At 28.7% G+C, this 24028-nt stretch overlaps 1 protein-coding gene across 1 annotated transcript; it reads left to right on the top strand.

Annotated features, from left to right (window-relative positions):
• The first annotated feature begins 1820 nt into the window (after positions 1-1820).
• On the top strand, positions 1821-23195 carry LOC118644033 (pyruvate carboxylase, mitochondrial-like). The gene is given in 16 exon segments (XM_036282466.1): positions 1821-2046; positions 11053-11603; positions 13076-13395; positions 13652-13802; positions 14967-15178; positions 15923-16125; positions 16487-16748; positions 17247-17565; positions 18750-18800; positions 20120-20209; positions 20212-20586; positions 20793-20879; positions 20882-21181; positions 21461-21896; positions 21971-22367; positions 22589-23195. Coding segments are annotated over 15 exon segments (3585 nt in total). The 5' UTR covers positions 1821-2046; positions 11053-11470; the 3' UTR covers positions 22838-23195.
• The last annotated feature ends 833 nt before the right edge of the window (positions 23196-24028 follow it).

Below are 24028 nucleotides of genomic sequence, written 5' to 3'. Positions count from 1 at the left end.
TTTAACAAATATTTAAAAATATAAAATTTGAATCATATACTAATTAACTATTTGTAATTTTTCGTATATTAATATATAATACTTTTTCAAACGCAACTGCGAAATTTGTTGGCACGTTGGGAGGCTCATACTTTAAGAGACTCATAGCGAAATTATTTATACAGACACCCAATAAATAATTAAAGAGAGAAAAAAATACGATAAACTCACAAGATAGAGAGAAGAACACTTTTTCGTCACGTATTTACTTGAATGTGATAGAAGTCGGTTTTTAGGAAAGTCGTTTGAAGACTTATGAGAGAACATAACGTTCAAATCAATAATTTTCTGAAATCTTCGCCGTTTCATGAAAATTGCTTAAAACTAGTAAATATGGAAAACCAGAAAAGTCATTTTAAAATCGACTACGCGATTTTCGAGAAACGGATATCTCGAGGATTCTATATTGATAAACAACAATGTGCACTATTAGTAGAGCATATATACAAAAAAAAAATGTTCGATGCGTTTTTGAAAGAAATAAAGGTTTCATATAAGTGACATAATAGCGCTGTAGCTGAAGAGAAAGACGGTTATAGTTTCTATTTTAAAGATTATATTTTTTTAAATTTATTAATTTTTGACTTCCACATATATATATACATATATAAATAAATGCAAATACATATACAAATTATAAATATGATGGAACTGTAATGGATTACTCTATATATATATATATATATATATATATATATATATATATATGTGTGTGTATACATATTATAAACATTGTATGTACGTAGATTCGAAGTGTCTGCTAAGAATATGGCGGACAATATAATCGACTAATCATTATTTGAATCTAAACAAATTCATAATTTTAGAACAATATCAGTAATTGAAAACCTTATTTAGAAAAAGTAGAAAATTGATACACAACATGCGTGTTTTCATACATTCGAGTACATTTTTATTAATAGCTGTCAAGCGAAATGTGATTTTCCGCAATGTGGATAATCATTGATCCAGTCAAGCCTCACATATGTGCTAACTCTCCGCCATAATCCTGTTGGATGCCTCGATCCTACGCGTATGTCTCGACACTCACGATGCGGCTTACCGATCGTGGTCCGTTTATTATTGAGAATTGAATTGTTAATTAAAGTTGGAAATGGACTAGCTCACGCCTAATTAGGACTTATAAGTGTATACAAACAAATAAAACATTGAGAAACAATTTTTACAGTGTTGACGTTGAAGCGCAGTTTCAATCGCAATTAATTCATTATTAATACTCTGTACACATGTTGTGTCTTGGTACCTTCTCTACTGTAATTTCTCTAGAAAGTATATTTGTATGATTGCTTATATTTTAGAAAAAAAATTGTATATATAAACTTATAACTATAATTATAGTTTAAAAAAATTTTTTTTTTTAGAAATTCATAGAACAAAATTATCGAATTGTGTGCACATTATACATAATGTTAAAAGAAAAAAAGTTTATTTAAATTTTAACTACTTCATGCAATTTTGTTTTCAAATATCCGCAACAGAACTCAACATATCATTACATTACAAAATCAAACAAAATAACTGAGATACTCGAAACAATGAAATATTGCAACGTTTTTTTTTTTATAATGATAATAATTTAATAATTATTTTCTCTTGTTTGGTGTCTTCCCAATTAAGTTGTAGCAGAACCGTCTTCTGGCTTTGACTTAAAACTTGTTTCTCTTTCTTTCCAAAGAGCGTGAACGTGTGCTTTATTTTAAAGTCAAAGGAAAAAAACGAAAGAAAAAAATATCTAATGTAAATTAATAATTAAAAAAAAGCAATGAGAAAAATTTACACAGGCATTTCCACCAGAAGATGGCAGCAGCACACTCAACCGTTCTGTTAAACAGAGATTCCGACACTGCGCAAGGCACACTTCAACTGCCAATCGCCTCTATTTCTGTAGACGTCGAGCGCGTGTGCCAGAGAGACCGTTCAGTCAGTGCGGCTTAGACTTCAGCCGGACGGAGTCTAGGCTATACTTCGTTCCCGGCGAGTGACACAGTAAGTACATGAATTGCTGACTGAACTCGACTGCACGTTCACCTCGATTTCGTTCACTGGCATGTCGTTGATACCTGGTCAACGCGTGTTCAGTAGTGGTCCACCGAAACTGGAGTACAATCTCACTAAGAACTCTGAGTGTGCCGAGTGAACGGTGTGTTGTAATATACATGGAAAAGTGTGACGATTTCGTAATGAGAGGAACAGGAAAAATCATTTTCCGATCAATTTCCTGACACGCAATATTTCGTATTGTGAATACTTTACTGGGACGATAGAGAATACATAATGGAGATGACGAATCTATTTAGTTTTAAGTTTGCTTATATAATTTCTGTTATAGCATTTTTATTAATTACATATTAGTAATTGTATTGAAATTACCGTTTAGATCGAAAGCAAATTATATGGTTTAGAATATTTCGTTGAATCAATAAAAGAACTATTTGAATATTACAAAAATTCTTAGAAAAAATATTTTATTATTTTGTCTAAATGAAAACTATTATAAAATTCTATGTGAATTAAAGTTTTCAATTAAAAATACAAAATTTCAATTCTATATTATTCATGGAGTAATAAGATGGCTATCCTATTTCTATATGTACACAAATACAGAAATTTTAGCATATTTTGCAGTTTATTGATTAGATTTCTTTTCTTTGTGAATAGTTTATTTTAATTTTGAAGGCTGTACATTTAAAAACAATGGATTTCATGCCTGCAAAAACATTAAATATAATCGGTACAGAAATTTTAACTTAAAAACTTTAAACATAACAGCAAATAATTCTCTTCAAGATAGAAATTTCTTAAGCATTACGTTACCGAGAGTTATGCCACTTATCTATTTGCACAAGTGTTCGAACAATTCGAACAAAGTCGTAAAAGCCGCTGCACATTAGTGGTAAATCTTTGCAGTTAAAGCGTATATTAATGTAGGGTCAAAGGTCGCGCTTTTCGACATGAAACGTGCCAAAGAAATGACATTCTTATCACTTAAGAGCGAAGATAGCACTGTTAGGAAAGATAGCAATTCAGATTTGAATATTTTCTATTGAGATGTGTCATCCTTGAAGGATACAAACACTGAGAAAAGAACAAATTTAATGAGACATGGTTTATTGTTAGTCAGATCAATAATTTGCATAACCTGTTTCCATCTACACATAGTAACTTTGAGTTTACAAAATATAGAATAAGAATCGAAATTGCGCGCGTTCACTGACATAGTCATAAACATTTGCAAAAGGAGAGAAACAGCTATAATAATTCTCATTATTTCCCTTTGAACAGAATTTGTATGATCTTTGGATTTATTCTGAATAGAGCTCTAAATCTCTATAATCTATTGCTCTAACAACGTACATAAAATGTATTATTGATGTAGAAATTTCTCAACGTCACAACCAAAATTTATCATTCATTTTTGTATCTGCTAAAATTTTGACTGTTACATATAAAATTTATAAATTCTATTTTCCTTCTATCTTGATTAAGTGCAAAACATATGCACATACTGTGAATTTTCATACACAGACAATCTTTGTTGTAGTTACAAGATTATTTTTTGAGTAAAATATACAAGAAATAGAAATGTAATTTAATGTAATTTAAAATTTTAAACAAGTATATTATAAAATATTACTTTCTTATGAAAGAAAAACGAAAATTGCAATAATTTTTTGCATTTAATGTTTTCTTTTTTAAAATTACGTATGTAAGCGTAAAACACATTTAGTGTTGTATAAATACGTTAAGTCACGTCTCTGACGTAAACAAGAACGTCTGACTAGTTTATGCGATTCCAATAAAATCGAGAATTACGGCATTTAATATTAAATATAAATATAAATGTTGATAAATGCTTCAAAAAAATTTTAATAAAATAGAATAAGTAATATAATAAATATAATAATAATAAAATTAAAATGCTTGATGCTTTTTTACACATGGAAACTAATTTTTAATTATAATTTTTTTATTATTACGTTAATTATAATTTTATAATATTTTAATTTTAAATTAAAAAACTAAATTTGGTTAATCATAGATTATAGTTAACAATTTGTTTATTCTTGAATCAAGGAATAAATTATTTAGATAAATTAAACAAGATGTAGAATAATCAGTTTTTTTTTTTATGATTATGATGAATGAATTAGACATTCATAGTAGACTATCAATTCATCGACGAGATAGCCTTCACTGCAATGTATTTCGACGGCCAATCGTGTATATACGCACGACTGACGCATCGTGGAAATGCAGACAGCACGTGCGTCTCATGTTGCATGTATGCAATGTTTAATATACTTCTATCTCGTCCTCGCTTTCTCGTCATCTCTTTCGTCTTTTCTGTTATTTTTTAGTTTCCGTAAATTGTGTTTTATTCATCGTATTATTAATATATATTTTTCAATTTATTTTTATATATTTTTTAACTTATATAATTTTATTGATTACTTGAATAAACTACATCAAATTTTTAATAATCGATATAGACGATAACAATATTTTTCAGGATAATTTATAGATACATATAGATGAAGATAAATCAGCTTTTTCGACAGATTCTGCGTGGGCGAGGGTCTCATTATATGGAATCGATACAGCTCTAACATACATATTGGCCTAGTCTTACTATAATCGTTCTTCTATAAAGAGTGAGCCAAGAAACGGTGCCAATGAACTCCAATCTTTTCTGTAGCGTATTCTATTTTTATTTGATCTCTTCTCATACACATTCAATTATATTGATCATAATATTTTTATTCCACAAAATTCCAATTTATGGAAATCACGGAAAATTATATTTAAAAAAATATTTCTCTTTGTTCTTCTGACATATATTCATACTTCATTATATTCACAATTTATAATTATATTCCTAATGCATTAGAAGTTTTTAATACATTTAAAGTTTCAGGCTTCAAACTTTAGAAACTTAAAATTTTTTTTCGAACCTTTGAATATTTGAAATTGTCAAAAGTAACAGCCCTATCATACGTATATCATTACAAAATTAGAAATACAAACATTATTTAATTTATTTTTAATATCAACAAATCACTAAATTAAACGATTAAAATTTAAAACAATTATCACACAGCTATTATATATTTGTTCTGCAAATTTGCATTTTGTTAATTTTATTATATTAATTGCGTATAATTTGTTTATATTATTATAAGCAACTATGTAAAAATACTATTTTTATGTTGAAACTTTTTATGTTGAATATATAGATAATAAATCAGCTGTTTGTGAAAACACAACAGATTGCTACAAAATTTATAGATATTTGCATTACAAGTGAGAAAAGTTAACTATTTCCTTCAAGTGCGTTCACCCGAACGAGGAAGAAAATAGCCGATTCGCACACGTCCATGTCCCACACTTGCGGGCAATTAGCCGACTCGCGGTAATTAGCATCGCACTAGTTACACAAATATCTATTGTTACATGTGTGTCGAAATGTTGGCCCTTGTGAAGTAATAGCTGAGAAAAGGATCACTTTTAGTACACAGATAGCAAAAAATACTATACATGTGCATATCTTACTAACAAATAAGTATCTTCAAAAATGCAATAAAATTTCGGAATTGCACATTATTCATAAATTTAATTGTTCGTTTCTTCTGAATGAATTAATAATTATCATCTTTTTATTTAATTATCTGGGCTGTTGCAGTTTAAACTTGTACCCCAATGATAAAGTTTGATAAAAATCGATCGATAAGAGTAAAAGTACGATTTTCTTCGTATCTGGTTTTCATATGTGTGACTCAATAAGAGTATACGAGATTGACGTGACGGTTGATATATATAGAAACTCTCTACTTAATTATAGTTTCGTATTCAAACCTTAAAAGATTGATTGGTAAAAATGAAGCCAGCTATTAGTCGTTATTCTCTGATTGAATCGCCATCCTATAATTAAATTGCAGGTATACATGGATAGCAGATCAGGCAAGACGTCCCCTGTCATTACAATTTGTATATACAGCAATTAATTTCTTTACATACTGATTTTTTATGCATTGATTATAAATTTGAATGATAACCAATAATAAGCGATGTAAATGATGATATTTATTTTCTAGTATTTAATAAAATTGTTTAATATTCAAAATAAAGAGACATTAATTGCTGCAAGGTCATCTTCATGTCAATTGTGAGCACAACAATCATTACACTACGGATGTGGTGAAATATGATTTATGTCAATTGTAGCCTATGAGAAGATTCTATTCGCAAATCAACTACACTGATAGTGATGAAGCAAAACGCTTTGAATATATATTTATTTTAAAATATTAATAGTATATAAATTATAATATAAATTTTAAAAACATGGAAATACGTTAGCTTCAAAAAAATCATTTTGCTAGATATTTCTTAGATATTTAATATTCAAATTTTTTCAATCTTTTTTATAATAAATAATTACAATTTTTATATATTTTCAAATTTATTAGATTTGATACAAAAGCTGTATCTATTATTATTATTAAAGATTAGACATTTGAATTCAATTTTTCAGCTGTCTTATCATGTATGCTGATCTATTATGCTTTATCTTTTTCTATCTCAATCTCATTTATCGCTAGTTCAATAGTTACAATCATAATTTTTTTTAATACAATGTAGCATACAGATGCAAATACATAAAGTTTGCATATGATATCACTAATGTTTTCGAAAAAAATTGCATCAAGTTTTCTCTCTCTCTCTCTCTCCCCCTCTCTCTCTCTCTCTCTCTCTTTCTCTATTTACATCACGTATTAAACAAAAAGTAAAAAAATAAGGACAACGTCGCGTGTTATGCGAACGAAAGGTGATTAGTTCACGCGATTAATGCGTGGATATGTCGATTTCGTAATCGACGCGCCAAATCAAGCAATTCATTTACGCCAGTCGAAGATTTCGAGGTCGCTAGAGATTGTATTCAGGACAAAGTTCTTGCGAAAATCTACGGGCACGGTTCGTCGATCGAAAGATCGAATGGTATATTCATCCGACGAAATTTCGAAAGTTCAAGCATAATAGAGATGATAACAATGAATTTAGCAAAAACATATAAATACAAAATCTCCAGTCCATATAGAAATTATCCATTCCACGTATTCTACAATTGGAACGTATTAATTTTTGTAATGTTGCAGTTTGTAAATGTATATCATTCTATTTCAAGACAAATACATTTTGCACAAAAATGTAAAACTAAAATATATTATAGAAAAAAAGAATACACTGAACCAAAACTGTACATAAATTCCAATGAAATATTCATTCTATTAATGAAATATTTATTAAAATTGGTCCAATGAATTATTTGATTATTATGACGTTTTATTGTAACAAAGAATAATTTGTTATATTAATAAATTTATTTACGATTAATGAAAAGATTTAATGTAATATTTATACTATTAACAAAAAGTTTATTGTGTCAATGAATTTTAGTCAATAAATGCCATACATTGATACTATTAAGAAAATTTTTTTCAGTGTAAAATATTATTTAATAATGCAAAGCACTTTTTAGTTGTAAATAAGATTAATATAATAAAAATAATGACATTATATATTACTTTATTATTTTTTTATCATTATTATAATAATTTAATTAGCTTGTTGTATAATTCAAAAGAATTTATTGTAAATCGTAATCTTTTTAGTGTATTGCTGAAATACAGTACCGTGTATGTGTGCATGTGTGTGTACTAAACATATGTATACATTGCATCAATCTATCATTACATAAAACATTATAATTCGGATCAGAATTCCCAAAATGTTATCACAATGACAAATTTATATTCATAATCAACTCAAGAGTCTCTTCCGATGGCGTGATCACAGTAAATGATTTTATTAACTGCGTGTAGATTTAATCGATTTCTGCTCATACGATCCGGAATGATAATTATGAATGCATTCCATTTGATCGATATGCAAAAGTACATCTTATCGACGTGACAAGTAATTTTCCGGTAATTCCTGGTATTACATACATATTTCTCTGATTATCGTATTCGCGATAGACTAAACAAACAGACTAGAGACGACATAAATCACCAATGTCTGAGAAAAAAATAAATTTCATTTTCTTACGGTTTCATAGTAAATAATTTTGATATATGTATACGTTTATTATGCAAAAGCTGCTATGAATTCAATATATTGAGAGATATTTAACTAACATTTTTAAAACATATTTGCCTAAATTAGCATAAATATTACTATTGTTTTAAATGGAAAGACCAATGAATTAAATAAAATATTATAAAAACTAAATACTACATTTGATTAAATAAAACATTAAGGCATGTGTTTATTAAAGACCTATTAAACATATATTAAAAATATAAATAAGCCTGTAATTAATTACAAACCAATATTTAATCAAAATTCTCTAAATGACAATCAGTGTATTATCGCTGTTTTGTAGTCATACACTTATATCTGTGATAATTAGTGAATATTCACTACTTCACTAGTGATTTTGACTTCAATATTAATGTATTATTACTAATGAAAGATCAGTGTATTTATTTCACTGATTGATAAGCTATAAATCTATCATTGAAAATCAGTACATTTCACTGATTTTTGATTGCACTTTAAATAGAAGTACTGAAAAGTATATTTCGATTTAAATAATTTACTTAGTATAATTCTGTAATTATCAATTTGCTGCGTGCTAAATTGATATTAATTTAATCTTAAATCAACCTATTTCTTCGCATTTCTACTATTGTGGCGTTTAGTAAACGACAAACGACAAAGTTTATTCATGAGACAAATTTACTTGCTAATTTCTACTCGGAATTTATTTTACGTCATCGTATGTGAATAATTTCTTAGATATTTATATTTACTTAGCAAGTTTTTCTTAGATATTTATATCCTCTATAAGGTATAAACAATTTGTAAATTTACTATAAAACTCGCAAATTAATTTTCATTATATTTTTGATATATTTGAACAATTTACATTACAATTTTTTATTAATATTATCATATGTGTTAAAATAATCTACGTCACTGGATATAAAAATATATATAATGATTAATAAAAATATTTTTTATAAAAAAAAATTTTAACGGTATTTTTACGTCAAAGCTATATGAAACGATATAATGTTATTTAGTGATTTACTATTAAAGGTTACTAATGACTTATTGAACGATCGTTGAACATTGATCATTCTTGTGAAAATTCCAGACTTTGTGTCAAGCGAATAATGTTTGATTTCTGATACGAACATCTCATTAATTCTGCTGCAGAGTGCATATAATCATCATCTTAAATCAATGTAATATTATCTCATATCCTGAATGTATATGAGAAAATTATATATTTAAGTTATATTACTTATATACTCAATTTTTTAAAATCATTTCATTTAATTTCTTTTTAAGCATTTATATAATATTTATTTAAATTACATTATATTATTTTATTAAATTTTTTAAAATGTATATACAATAAGAGTTTAACAAATATTATCAATTATTATTTTTATTGCTGCGTAATAATCATTTATTCATAATATTGAATTAGTGAGATTTTCGTATCAGAAATCAAACATTATTCGCTTGACACAAAGTCTGGAATTTTCACAAGAATGTCTCAGCGTTGCATATTTTCTACACAAGTAATGCAAATATTGCACGTAACTCCGACTTTAGTTGGCTCGCACGCTAAACATAGAAATCAACAAAGGCTATATGATCATATATGCATAGTAAGTTGAATACTATTCTAATGATCTTATTCAGATGCGCTTGTAGCTTACGCAGTGATGCAGCATTACGCTCAATGTCAGTTACAGATGCGTCAATAAGCCAATTTACAAATAAACTTCAATAAGTGTTACGATACAATTCGATCTTTCATGTACTTGATCGTTGTCAGTTCGCTCCTTCGGTAACAAAAAATTGATATTTCAAAACGTAAAATGACCAAAAGCAAATATCTCTGTTGTGTAGAAAATAATTTAACTTTTAACTCGTTATTTGTTAATTTACTATTATTTGCATTATATATAATCATAAAATAACGTATTAAAATAAGGCCAAATATTTACTTTGATCATAATATTATTTCCGCTTCTCTTCAATATAAGAAGACATTCAAATTCTAAACATTTACATGAAATTAACTTTATGTCACATTTAAATTTATTATCCTACGTATGTACAATTGTTGAAAAATAATTGAATAATAACAATCAAACTTAAATAATAGTTACTAAGAAATAATTCACAATTAAATTAAATGTTTGGTTAATATAATAAAATATTTAATAATATTAATAAACGTTTGATAAGCGTTTAGTAATCGATGAATTAATTACTATGTTTGCTTACTTTTAATATAAATATTAAATATATTTGGTTACATTAATAAAATATTTTATTAAAATTTCTTCAAAGCTTAATTATTATTAACAGTAAATTTTTCAGTATACATAAAAAGTATTTATTTCAAATAAAAAATGTGACGTTGAAAAAGAACGACATGAAACAAATCTATTATTATATTGCGACAATTCCTACAGCCGCTTGCTAGCAAAAAAATGTTAACGAAAAATTTCAGAAGTTTCTATAGACAGGCAATTTTACTGCTTGCATAGGGAAACAAAAGAAAATTCAAGAAGCGTCGGATCAAAACAAGAAACAAAATAGGAGAAAAGATCCTTCGTCTTCCAACACGCGACGCGTTACGTTCTTTACCTCGGCCCAGTATTTCGTGTATTGAAGTGATTGTAAAATGAACGCAGTATTACACATCAATACTACACATCAGAATTATTAAACCTAGCCTTACTTTCTTCTACATGTCACAAGTCATATTACTCTCGAGAAATCGCAATACTAAAATGTAAATTAAATACATGAGATAAAAGTTATAAATTAGCTTTAATTGTGATATTATAATAACTAATAAATATTACGGACATACTAAAATAGGTTATAATTTGTTTGTTTCAGAAATTGCCGGAATATCGACGGAAGTGCGTAGGTCAACAAACTAGAAAACAAACAAGAAAAGGACGCTTGAGTTTACGATAAAAACAATCATGCCGTAGAAAGTATTCTGAGAAACTGCAAACTGCGTCTGGTGATAACTCTTAAGACATCGTTATCGTGACCATATGATCGTTTGGAGTTCGAACTCGGGCGAAGACCGAGACAGTAGAAGAGAAAATTAGTTTTAAAACGCCAACACACTAGTCACCAAATATTGAAATCGACCTAAATAGTAAGGAAAAATAAACCATTTTGTAAAGATAAAGTAGAGAAGTTTTAATTTTTTAATTTTTTAATACGTTTTTTGAATAAAAAAAACGAAAAAGTGATAATATTGTGAACTCTGAAAGTCTAAACAGAGAACGTAACAGCAAAGAAAATGCATTCCATGCGTGCCCATCGGGCGTTAAACAAGCATAAAACGGTATTACAAATATGGAAGATTGCTACGAGATGTTTTGGCACGGATGTAGAGTACAGACCAATCAGAAGTGTCCTCGTCGCCAATCGAGGTGAGTAAATTCTTATTAATTTTTTGTAAATTGACATTATAGACACGACATATTTTTTAAATCAATATTTCAAGAAGATATTATAAAAAATTTATTCTTACAAAATTTGTTAAATTGTGGTAAACTTTTTTATAATTTTCTTGCACATATTATTAAAAAACATATTTTATTATTATATTATAATAATATTATCATTATTATTATATTAAACAAAAGAACGTTTTAAATTTTGAGTTTCAGAAATACCTCCATGTATCATTTTATTCTTGTCGCTTGTTGAATGTGAAACAAGAATAAAATGATGAGAGTAGGTTCAAGTGGTATTTCTGAACACAACTTAGACTAAAGAGAAAGATAAAAATATTTTAACTTTTTTAATGTACATTTACCGTGTTATTTTTTTTCATAGACAGATATTCTGTACATGATTTTCACGAAGCATATCTTGACTTCTCCAAATATATTATATTTCGTTGCGTCGCAATTAAAATTATTTAATTAATAATTCTATAAATAAATATCGAAAGACAAAGATTACAAGAAGAAATTTATCTCGAGTAGACAGATAAGAAGACACAACAATACATCACGTGCATTATTGCAAATTCATTTTTGATAACGCTAATTAATACGTAATCAAACTCATTTCATCACTCGATACTTTAATTGACAGCAGTAATTATGAATATTTTATCACTACTATTTTAATACATTATAAATTTATATGGTACATGAAATTACAGCAAAATGTTGATCCTTTTATTGCTTTATTGTATTTCTCCATATATTGTATTATTTCATTTATGCTATTTGTAATTTGTATGTGTAAATTTATTAAAAACATATTAAAAAAGTGATAGAAAAAAATTAATACATTTAAAATAGTTCCTAGTTTCATTGAAAGCAATCATTATTTTCATTGGCTACAATACATCGACGTTGCTCAAATGCAATTAATGAGTTAACGGATGTTATCAGTGACTTCTTGATGTTTTATGGTAAGGTTGTGTGCTTAATCAACACGTGAAATAGAACGGAATACATCTTACGCACTCCGTTTAATTAAACCATATACCATAATTTACTCATAATACATCTCAATCAATTTTTAGAGCTACAGATTTCTATTTCATCATTATTTTAAAAATATTACAAGACTAATGTAAAAATGGCACTCATTTAAAAAAAATTTTTTTTAATATTAATGTCCATACAAAATTTTTAGCAATAAGTTTGATAATAAAATTAAATTTTTCTTAAAAGTATAAATAAAAAAATATCTTTTTTTAATTTTATTAATTTTTATTGCTAAACATATCAGAGAGCTTTAAATTAAAATATATTTTGAATCAAAATATAGTTATTGTAAAATTGAATGTGAAATTAAACGAAGCAAATAATGCTCGACTTTAAGTTAAGTTAATTTCTTATGATTTTGTAAGAAATCTTAACGTGTAGACGTGATATTTCAGGAGAAATTGCCATTCGTGTGTTTCGTGCTTGCTCGGAACTCGGCATTCGCTCCGTGGCAATTTATTCGGAACAGGATAAAATGCAGATGCATCGTCAGAAAGCAGATGAAGGTTATTTAGTAGGCCAAGGATTACCACCTGTTCAAGCTTATCTGAATATTCCTGAAATTATCCAAGTAGCTAAGGAAAACAATGTTGACGCTATTCATCCTGGTTACGGATTCCTTTCCGAAAGAGCAGACTTTGCTCAAGCGGTCACTAATGCTGGCATCAGGTTCATCGGACCCAGTCCCAAAGTCGTCCAACAAATGGGAGACAAAGTAAAATGTTATTGACAGAATATTTAACATCCGTCGTATTAAATGATATATTAAACTTTTATAAATGTCGACAAAACTGCTTATTCAATTAGCGTACTCCAAATTGCATTACTTTAAATTTTCTTTTGCGTAGTAAAATTAAAATTTTGAAACTTAACATCCTGCTAGAAATTTTTCAATTAATTTCAATTATTCAAAAATTTTCGAAAAATTCTAAAGTCAAAGCACAAAAAATACAATGTAATTTAATCGATAGGTGGCTGCTAGACAAGCTGCGATTGAGGCTGGTGTACCTATCGTTCCGGGAACAGATGGACCGGTAACAAATTCTGATGAAGCGGTAGAGTTCTGCATGAAACATGGTCTTCCGGTCATCTTCAAGGCAGCATACGGAGGTGGAGGACGAGGTATGTCTGAGATGTCAAGAACAGTCACATAATTTTCATTTACTTAAGTATAAAAGAAATAAAATTTAGAAAGTGCCAATTATGCAAAATAATATAAGACACAATAATTTTCTATTGGTTTAAATGTAAAAGAAATACTTATAAAAATTTGAATATTAAACCTTGGAACTTAAAACACAAAAGAGCATCAGATCATTATATAATCTTTCTCAAAGAGTACTTAAGATTTGTTTATAGAAAAAATAATTCAACATTTATCATTGATTTTGGATTTACTTAAGAAAGTTTTAAACTTTTGCATACACATAATTCACATGTGTATAAACTAAAATTCCTCTGAAAAATAAAAATAAATTTACCGTAAAATAACATAATCGGCTATAATCTTTAAAGATCATAAATATAAACCATATAAGATAAGAATGTTTTTCTCCTGATAACTGTTCTACCTACTGTACCTAGGAAGAATGTCTATTCGCTAGCGAACAATGTGAAAATTACTTGCAAACAAACTACGTTTTGACGATAATATTGTGAAACGACTGGCATACCTACTAGACACAAATGACTAATGCATAACTTAATGATTTGGGTAATGACTGTAATGAGTGTTTAAACACGTTATGTAAAATGCATAAAAAAGTCTTAGAAATTATTATGCAAATAATGATTTGAAAATGCTTTGTTTTTTTCAACATAATTAAAAATTTTCTCGTGAGAAAAATATTTTTATTAACACAAATATATATAATATCAAAACAGTCCATTTATTATTTTATCAAATAAATCTGTTTTTAATTTTGGCTTTTTTTGTTTATAACAAAAATCTTTTCTTCGTACTATCAATCAAATCAGTATAGTAAAGCTAATTATATATCATTACTATATTTTTTATTAATAGAAAAATAGAAATGTTTCCTTATTAAGTTTATTAATATAGTTTTGAAATAATAATTATGTAATACGCACTATTATTAAAATTATAAAATAAATATAATATTAAAATTCGACAAAAAATTCCATCATATAAACTCAAAAATTAAGGAATATGTATGCATACGTGTATGTGCATCTAAATTTTATAAAATATTTTGTCAAAATTTTATTAGTTATTAATTATATACCTAAAATATGACAAATTTAAAGAAATTTGTTGTTGCTTAGGTATGAGAGTCGTAAGACAAATGGAAGAAGTTCGTGAGATGTTCGATCGTGCATCATCCGAAGCGGCGGCTGCTTTTGGAAATGGTGCAATGTTCATCGAGAAATTCATTGAGAGACCCCGTCATATTGAAGTTCAATTACTTGGAGACCATGCTGGCAATGTCGTACATTTATTTGAACGCGACTGTTCTGTGCAGCGACGTCACCAAAAGGTCAGTGCCACGGTTAATTTTAATTTCGTGCAATCAGTTAAAGATTAATTCGAACATGAATTAAATATAATATTTTCAGCAACGTTATTTCTTATAAATCTGTCACAAACAATTTTTTATTTCTATTTAAAAAAAACAACATTATTTGCAAATTCATAATTTATTTCTAAAAATTATAAACGGTTTTATAATATGGATAAAGATTTTAAAAAAGATAGACCATTCATTGACAGTCAAGATTAGTAGTAGCACTTATATAAATTAACTTTGTTAACTCACACATATTTTGTGAAATTAGGAAAAAGGAACTGATATAATAATCTTAAAAAGATTGAATAATGCAAAACATTTAAACTATGTACAAGATATATGTTAGAAATATTATTGCAATAAGCAAACGTGACGTAAGAATTTTGAATTAGCAATTTTCTTTAATTCTATAAAAAAAATTAGAGTTTATTAGGTTTTTTTCAAGGATTTCTCAAGGCTTGAATACGAAAGGCAAGTACATTCACCGCGTTCGTTCGTCTTGTCCGAAACAAGGACAATGACGCAACCACACGTGATTTATGATTATAGTCTACAGGTTTACATAATAATTCTCAAATTAATAATAGCTCAACCTGCGGACTCGTTCAAACGGATCGTTATATATTTTTATTATAAATATGGCAATACTATCTTAAGAAATTCGATTAACATAAAAATTTGAGCATTAAGCTAAAAATTTTACAAAATACGTAGGTTGTCGAGATAGCGCCGGCTCCAGCATTAGCGCCCAAGGTTCGCGAAAAAATGACTGAATACGCCGTCAAGTTGGCAAGACACGTTGGTTATTCAAATGCCGGTACTGTAGAATTCTTGGTCGATGAATCTGGCAATTTCTACTTCATTGAAGTCAACGCCCGATTACAAGTTGAGCACACAGTAACTGAAGAAATAACCGGGTAATGAAATAGTTAATAAATCTAAAAAATGGGAAACATCTTTTCATATTTTTTCGCTATTTTCTCTTCTACTTTTTCAAAATAATTAAGTGTAATTGTAACATTAATACTGAAAAAAAAGTAATATATCCAATAAGATATGTAGTTGCGGACCAACTACAGATATACCCAATACAATAATATATTGCAGTATCAACATTGTACTTGCATTAACAGTAAATATTATTGTATTGAGTATTTTATGTAGTTGGCAGCCCACAATTACATATGTTATCGGCTATATTTTTTTCTGTGTACATTAATTGTTTATTATAATATTGCAAGCGTCAATTATTACGCTGTTTCATTTTTGTTCTTTCAGAATTGATCTCGTGCAATCACAAATTCGTATCGCCGAGGGCATGACACTTCCAGAACTCGGTATGACACAAGAAAAAATAATACCTCAAGGATTCGCAATTCAGTGCCGAGTAACTACGGAAGATCCAGCTAAAAATTTCCAACCGGACACCGGAAGAATAGAAGTTTTCCGTTCTGGCGAAGGTATGGGTATTCGATTGGACGGAGCTTCCGCATTCGCTGGTGCTATAATTTCGCCCTATTACGATTCGCTTCTTGTTAAGGTGAGAAATATAAAATAGAGAGTATCATATCGCTATAAGTCAGATACATTTAACTTTTAAAAATGGTATATTTATACTATTTTGATTCTGTGTAACAAATAAATTAATATTAAATATTTAGATTATATTTTAATAATATTTTCAATTATGTTAATATTATCTGATATTCAATTTCCATTATTTTGAAGAGATTCATACACCGAAAAAATTGTATTCTAGAAACCAAGAGAATATTTTAAAAATAAAAAGAAAAGTCTATATATAAATTTAAGGATAGCTACTTAATTTTTCTATGATTTTAACCTTAACTGTAGAAATTTCTTTTTATTTTTAGAATATTTCCTTGGTTCCTAGAATACATTTTTTTTTAGTGTACTGATGTAGGAATGATCGTAAAGAAAAACCTTTTCACACACATGTATCTTTAAATATATAGATAATTTATCATCTATAAATCTAAAGAAAAGATATTCTCTATAATATTCTCTACTTTTTTAGGTAATTGCTCATGCCGGCGATCTTCAGTCATCGTGCGCCAAGATGAATCGAGCCCTTCGCGAATTCCGTGTGCGTGGAGTAAAGACGAACATACCTTTTCTATTAAATGTTTTGGAGAATCAAAAGTTCCTAAATGGCATCGTCGACACATACTTCATCGATGAAAATCCTCAGCTCTTTCAATTACAGCCAAGCCAGAATCGTGCACAAAAATTGCTCAATTATATAGGTACCGTCTTGGTAAACGGTCCGAGCACACCATTAGCTACTCAACTGAAGCCAGCGGACATCAAACCGCACATTCCGCAGATTGCTCTAGGTATATGATCGATCACCAATAAATTCGGCAACCATAATCAGGGATAAAATATTTTTTTAATTACAATAGAAAAATTCAGTAGCTGAATTCCAATCCTATTAAATTTCATTAGTTATTAAATTAAAGAATGTTCACATTAGGTGGACGTATAGACGAAACAAAATTATTCTAGCCATAATTAGAAGAGGCGTACGGAGGATGTGCTTTCATGCGTGGGTCAGCTAAACAGGGATTATATTTTTTCTTTTTCTTTATTTTTTTATGTGAACAGGATGTCTACTAATTCTCTGATTAGATTAATGTTTACATGAAGACTGCGGTAAATTAATCCTGTGAATGTTTATGAATCAATAAGATTTTATAAAAATCCCTTTTAATTTTAAAAATTATTAACAAATGACTAAAAACTAATTTTAAAATATTTATTAATTTTTATTACATTTTTCTGACATATATGTATGAAACTTCTCATCCTTTAACATCATTACATAAATTTATAAACACTCGACGTTACGTACTAAAGAATTATTTTTTTTTTAATTTTAATCTATTTGATTATTATTGTTTTTCAATAAAAGTAAGCAGTAACATTGAATCATGATATTAATAATATTGAGTAATAACATTGAAATATGATATTTACAGGAAAAAATAGTAAACATCCTTTTTACCTATCAGTAACAAATCGTTTCCGCTTTTCTGCTGGGTTTTTAAAGGAACACACTCGGTTTAAAAATCTAATTTTTTTTCTTTTCGATGTGTTTTTGTGGCTAAATTCCAACATAATTACTGCACCGCGCTACATTAAGCACACTGCACACTACGCGAATCGTAAATGGGCTCACGAAGCATCTTCATATGTCTCTACGTGTCATAATTTTAATAACAAATAATGAGGCATGCTGTTTTTCGTTACCAATTGATATTTAATCTGGTCAATAATTTAATATTTCATATGCATAATAAAAAAAACCTTTTTAAGTTTAAAGTATCATTGGTATACGCTATAAAACGAGTGGGATAAATCCAGTAAATCGAGACAAATCCCGAAAATGTTCTCTTCTCTCTTGAAGACTCATCATATTTTTATACAACGACTTACATCTTTAAATATTAATTTCCCTTTTGTACACACTTCACTCTTTACCGCATGCTTTTATTTTTTTGTTTGGCAATTTTTTTAGACTTTGCTAAGCTTGCAGCTGCAGAAGAGACCAATGATCCTGACGTACCAGGTATGGTTACAGTGTTATATACATAATGCCTTTTCTTTATTTATATTATTTTAAGATTTAGTATTGTGCAGCTTGAGAAGCTAAAAACTGAACAGCGGTATAGTATAACAAAGATTTGTATATAATATACAAAATGTCCCAAAATTTGTAAATCAAAAAATACTATATATAACAAGAAAATTCTCGAAAAATTAAAAAATTAAATAATAATATACATATATAAGTCAATGTGTACACTTCACAAGTAGAGATAAACAAATAAATGGTCAAAGCGGATTTTATTATAGTGCTTTTATCAAATGTGTTAAATAAAATAAAAGTTATTTATACATTTTTATTTCAAGCAGTTGTTTATAAGATATAAAGGATTTTTAATTACTCAATTATATAGAGATCACATTTAAACGTTTATCTATTGTGTTATTTATACTACCGCACACGTGACAGCAACTGTCTAAATATTTAATATAAGTAGTTTGTGATTAGCTAACTTTGAACTCTTTGAATGTTTTAAAAATTACTTATGTTTTGAACTATTTTAGTTAATTTTTCAAGAATTTTCTTAATGTAATATTTTGTTTTATGAATTTCGGAACGTCTTGTACACGCAAGCAAAATTTTTTAATTAATTATTTTTTCAGATTTTGACAAACATTCACTTATTTCGTTAATTCGTGTTTTTTTAATTGAACGTAGAGTTAATATCAACAATTTTTTAAATTGATTTCTATTCTTTCAGATTGGCAGATATTATTTATTGGAATTTAAATAATTTGTTTTTATAAATATAAGTGTATAATTAATTTAAATAATATATTAAACATATCAATATTAAAAAAGTTGTTAATGCCATTAACAATATAAATATATATTACTACATTATATTAAAATATTGATTAATTACTGAGTTAACAATGTATTAATTTGTAAATGCAATGTAATATTTAAAATAATACTTAACAATTTGTTATATATATGTATATATATATATATATATATATATATATACAATTACATAAAAATATTAATAGCATTTAACATAAGCAATAAATATTGAATAAAAATTAAATGACTTAATTTCACATTAAATTAATTTAAAAAAAGTAATTTAAATATTTATAAATATCCATATTAATAAAACTCAATATTAACTATGTAAACTTTTATTTTATAAAAGATTTATTTTTTTGTCTTCTTTTATTAAATGTCTGTAATCTTCCGCTTCTCATTTTCATACCTACTAACAACAGCACGTACTAAATAACAATCCGTTCTTTTTAAAATTATCGAATTGACTCCTCTTCTGCACTCCTTTTCAGAATTTATGGTTCCTCCGAAAGGATTCCGACACATTTATAAAGAGCAAGGTCCGGAAGCTTTCGCCAAGGCTATTAGGCAGCACAAGGGTCTCCTTTGATGGACACCACTTTTCGTGATGCTCATCAATCTCTTTTGGCAACTCGTGTTCGTTCGCACGATTTACTGATGATCTCTCCATTCGTCGCTCACAAATTCAATAATCTCTACTCGTTGGAGAACTGGGGTGGTGCGACTTTTGATGTGGCCTTAAGATTCCTACATGAATGTCCTTGGGAACGGCTAGAAGATATGCGCAAAGCCATTCCTAATATTCCATTCCAAATGCTGCTGAGAGGCGCTAACGCTGTCGGGTACACTAATTATCCCGATAACGTTGTCTTCAAATTCTGTGAACTGGCTGTGAAGACTGGCATGGACATCTTTAGAGTATTCGATTCGCTCAATTACCTGCCAAATCTTATCGTTGGTAAGTTTGAAGCTATCTAACTAATAATTTAATTCTTAATTTAATTTTTTTTATGCGACTAAAAAAGTGACATTTTTAAAGTCAATACTCTTAAGTTACTTTAATTCGAATGCATTAATAAACCCGTTCTGTAAATTCGAAATATTTTCGGAATAAAAATTTCTTCGCTGTGTGTTGTGTGATGTTAAACATAAATTTGTTTTTAGGTATGGAGGCTGCGGGGAAAGCCGGAGGTATCGTCGAAGGGGCGATTTCCTACACAGGTGATGTAAGCGACCCGACTCGTACTAAATACAACTTAAGTATTACACCGACTTGGCGGATGAGCTAGTTAAAGTGGGCACACATGTCCTGGCGATCAAAGATATGGCCGGATTGCTCAAACCGAGAGCAGCTGAGATGCTGATCGACGCGATTAGACAGAAGCATCCGGATGTGCCTCTTCACATACACACCCATGATACTGCCGGAGCTGGAGTAGCCTCTATGTTAGCCTGTGCGAAGAGTGGTGCCGATGTCGTCGACGTTGCCGTTGATAGCATGTCTGGCATGACCAGCCAACCTTCCATGGGCGCTATTGTTGCCTCTCTGCAGGGTACAGTTTATTAAATTTATTTTGAGCGAGCATTTAAAAAATAATGTTTCATATAATTTTATTTACCTTTGATATCTACACAATCTTTTTAAACAGTTTTCATTTTAACTTAAACGACAACGAACACTTTTAACATATTTATTATTTTAATTGCTGTTATGACGCTCCAATGTTTTAATCATTTTATTCAAATTAAATTTATTAACAGTAGAAAATCGGGATTATATATTAAAAGATTAGTATTGAAGCTGAGAAAATGATTAATAACTGTTACGATAGGAACGGACCTTGATACTAAGTTGGATTTACCTGATGTCTCCGAATATTCGGCGTATTGGGAGCAAACGAGAACACTTTATGCACCCTTCGAGTGCACAACAACGATGAAGTCCGGAAACGCGGACGTTTACCTCAACGAAATTCCCGGTGGCCAGTACACGAATCTACAATTTCAAGCTTACTCGCTCGGTCTGGGCGAGTTCTTCGAAGACGTGAAAAAGGCGTATCGACATGCCAATCTCCTGCTCGGTGATATTATTAAAGTCACACCGAGCTCCAAAGTTGTTGGCGATTTAGCGCAATTTATGGTTCAAAATAAATTGACCGCTGATGATGTTCTCAAGAGAGCCGAGGAATTGTCGTTCCCTAAATCGGTGGTCGAGTTTCTTCAGGGTGCCATTGGTGAACCTCATGGTGGATTCCCTGAACCTCTCAGGTAATATTTTGCGTACACGAATGCAATTTCTTAGTAATCTCTTCGTTGAATTAATTTGCGTAATTTTTGAACAGGTCGAAAGTTCTCAAGGATATGCCACGCGTGCAGGGCAGGCCAGGGGCAAGTTTGGAACCGCTCGACTTCGATGCCTTGAAAAAAGAGCTAAAAGAATCTCATCCGCACGTCACCGAAAAGGATGTCATGTCGGCCGCGCTTTATCCTAAAGTAACGAAGGACTACTTGAGCTTCAAGGAACAATTTGGTCCAGTAGATAAATTTGAGACCAGAATCTTCCTCACGGGGCCTAAAGTAGGCGAGGTATTCGATGTTACGATTGAGAAGGGCAAAACTCTCGGCATTAAAACTCTGGCGGTTGCCGATGATCTCACGAAAAATGGCGAACGCGAGGTGTTCTTCGAGTTGAACGGTCAATTGAGATCTGTGTTCATCAAGGATAAAGAGGCTGTTAAGGTAAACGAAAGTAGAATTTCAATATTATTCTGTACCATTAAGTTTTCAATCCATTAATTGAAATAAAATTTAAATGTTAAATGACAATTAAATAAGGTTTAAAGGAGATTATTATTTGAAAGTGAAGCTGAAAGTAATTAAAATAATTTAATGCAATTAAATTAAAATTAAATAAATGTTTCAAACAAAACGTAATATAAATTTTCATATTGTTTATGCAGGAATTGCATGTGCATCCGAAAGCAACGAAAGGTGACAACAATCAATTGGGAGCGCCGATGCCCGGCGAAGTGATCGACATTAGAGTAAAAGTTGGCGACACCGTGGAAAAAGGTGTGCCATTAGTTGTGCTGTCAGCCATGAAGATGGAAATGGTTGTGCAAGCACCCAGAGCAGGAAAAATCAAAAGTCTTGAAATTAACCAGGGCATGAGATTGGAAGGAGATGATCTTATCCTAACATTCGAATAGATTTTCGCGATAATGGATCAATCGTCTCTTAAAATCAAATCACATAAAAGCCAACACCAAATATTTATTGTTATTTACTTCAATAGTGTGGAAGATAAGATCTTCAACAATCTTCATACAAAACTAGAATTAAGATTTTCCGTTCAATCATTTTAATAACATTCTGTTATTGGTAATCACCGTTTTAACCAGAATTGTTAATGGCTTGACCAAAGTTTATTATCCGAAGATTTTTATCACGCATTGACAAACTTTTATAAATAATTATTAGGTTAATTGTTATTAATGCTTCTTAATAATTCTATTTTTTAAATCACTTATATGCAATATTACATCCTATAAAAGATTTTAAAGATTTCGTCTATGGATTAAGACTGTTATATTTAATTAAAAAATGAAGTTTACGTTTAACTAATTATTTCTCCAAAATAGCTTTTATTTTTATTAAATTGTTTAATGTGCTATATATATGTATATATATGTATATATATATGTGTATATACATATATATATAAGTTTATACAGTTTTATTTTGGAGTATTAATCAAAATATTTTTTAATAACATCCATATATCGTTTATATTATACATGATACGAATGATTAATGTGATTAATACAAAGAGTTTTAGAAACAAGAGAATAAATTTTAGAACATTCTACTCACTATAGGAACAAAAAGTCATATAAATGAGTTCGAAACCTTTCCAAATTATAAATTTTCGTTCTGAATTTCTTTATTTATAACAAAATTTAATAGAAACATTTTATTTTAAAAATTGCTGGAATTTTCTTTTGTATCAATGCGTGCCTGATGTCTCATGCATTGTTGAAGTTCAAAAATTTCAAAATATTTCGTATTTTATTGTACAGAGCAATACGATTCCGGATAATACTTTTATAATAACAGGAATATTATAAACAAGAATTTTAAGATTTCCCTTTAAATAAAGTTTAAATATCAAGAAAGCATACCGATCATGCAATTGGTTCTCTTTTGCCATTTTTTATTGATTGATATAATTATAATTTAAATTTTTTCCCACAAATAAAAGTATTAATAATTTAGAGTTTTCAAACATTTATATGACATTTTTTTCATCCTTATTTTTCCAATAAGTAGAATATGCTTTTAAAATTTGTTTACCTATTTCTAAAACATTTTGTATAATATCCTGTGTAGTTAAATAAAGC

The sequence above is a fragment of the Monomorium pharaonis genome, chromosome 2 (genome assembly GCF_013373865.1).
Source record: "Monomorium pharaonis isolate MP-MQ-018 chromosome 2, ASM1337386v2, whole genome shotgun sequence".
NCBI classification, from domain to species: domain Eukaryota; kingdom Metazoa; phylum Arthropoda; class Insecta; order Hymenoptera; family Formicidae; genus Monomorium; species Monomorium pharaonis.
This window is presented reverse-complemented; position numbering and strand designations above follow the sequence as displayed.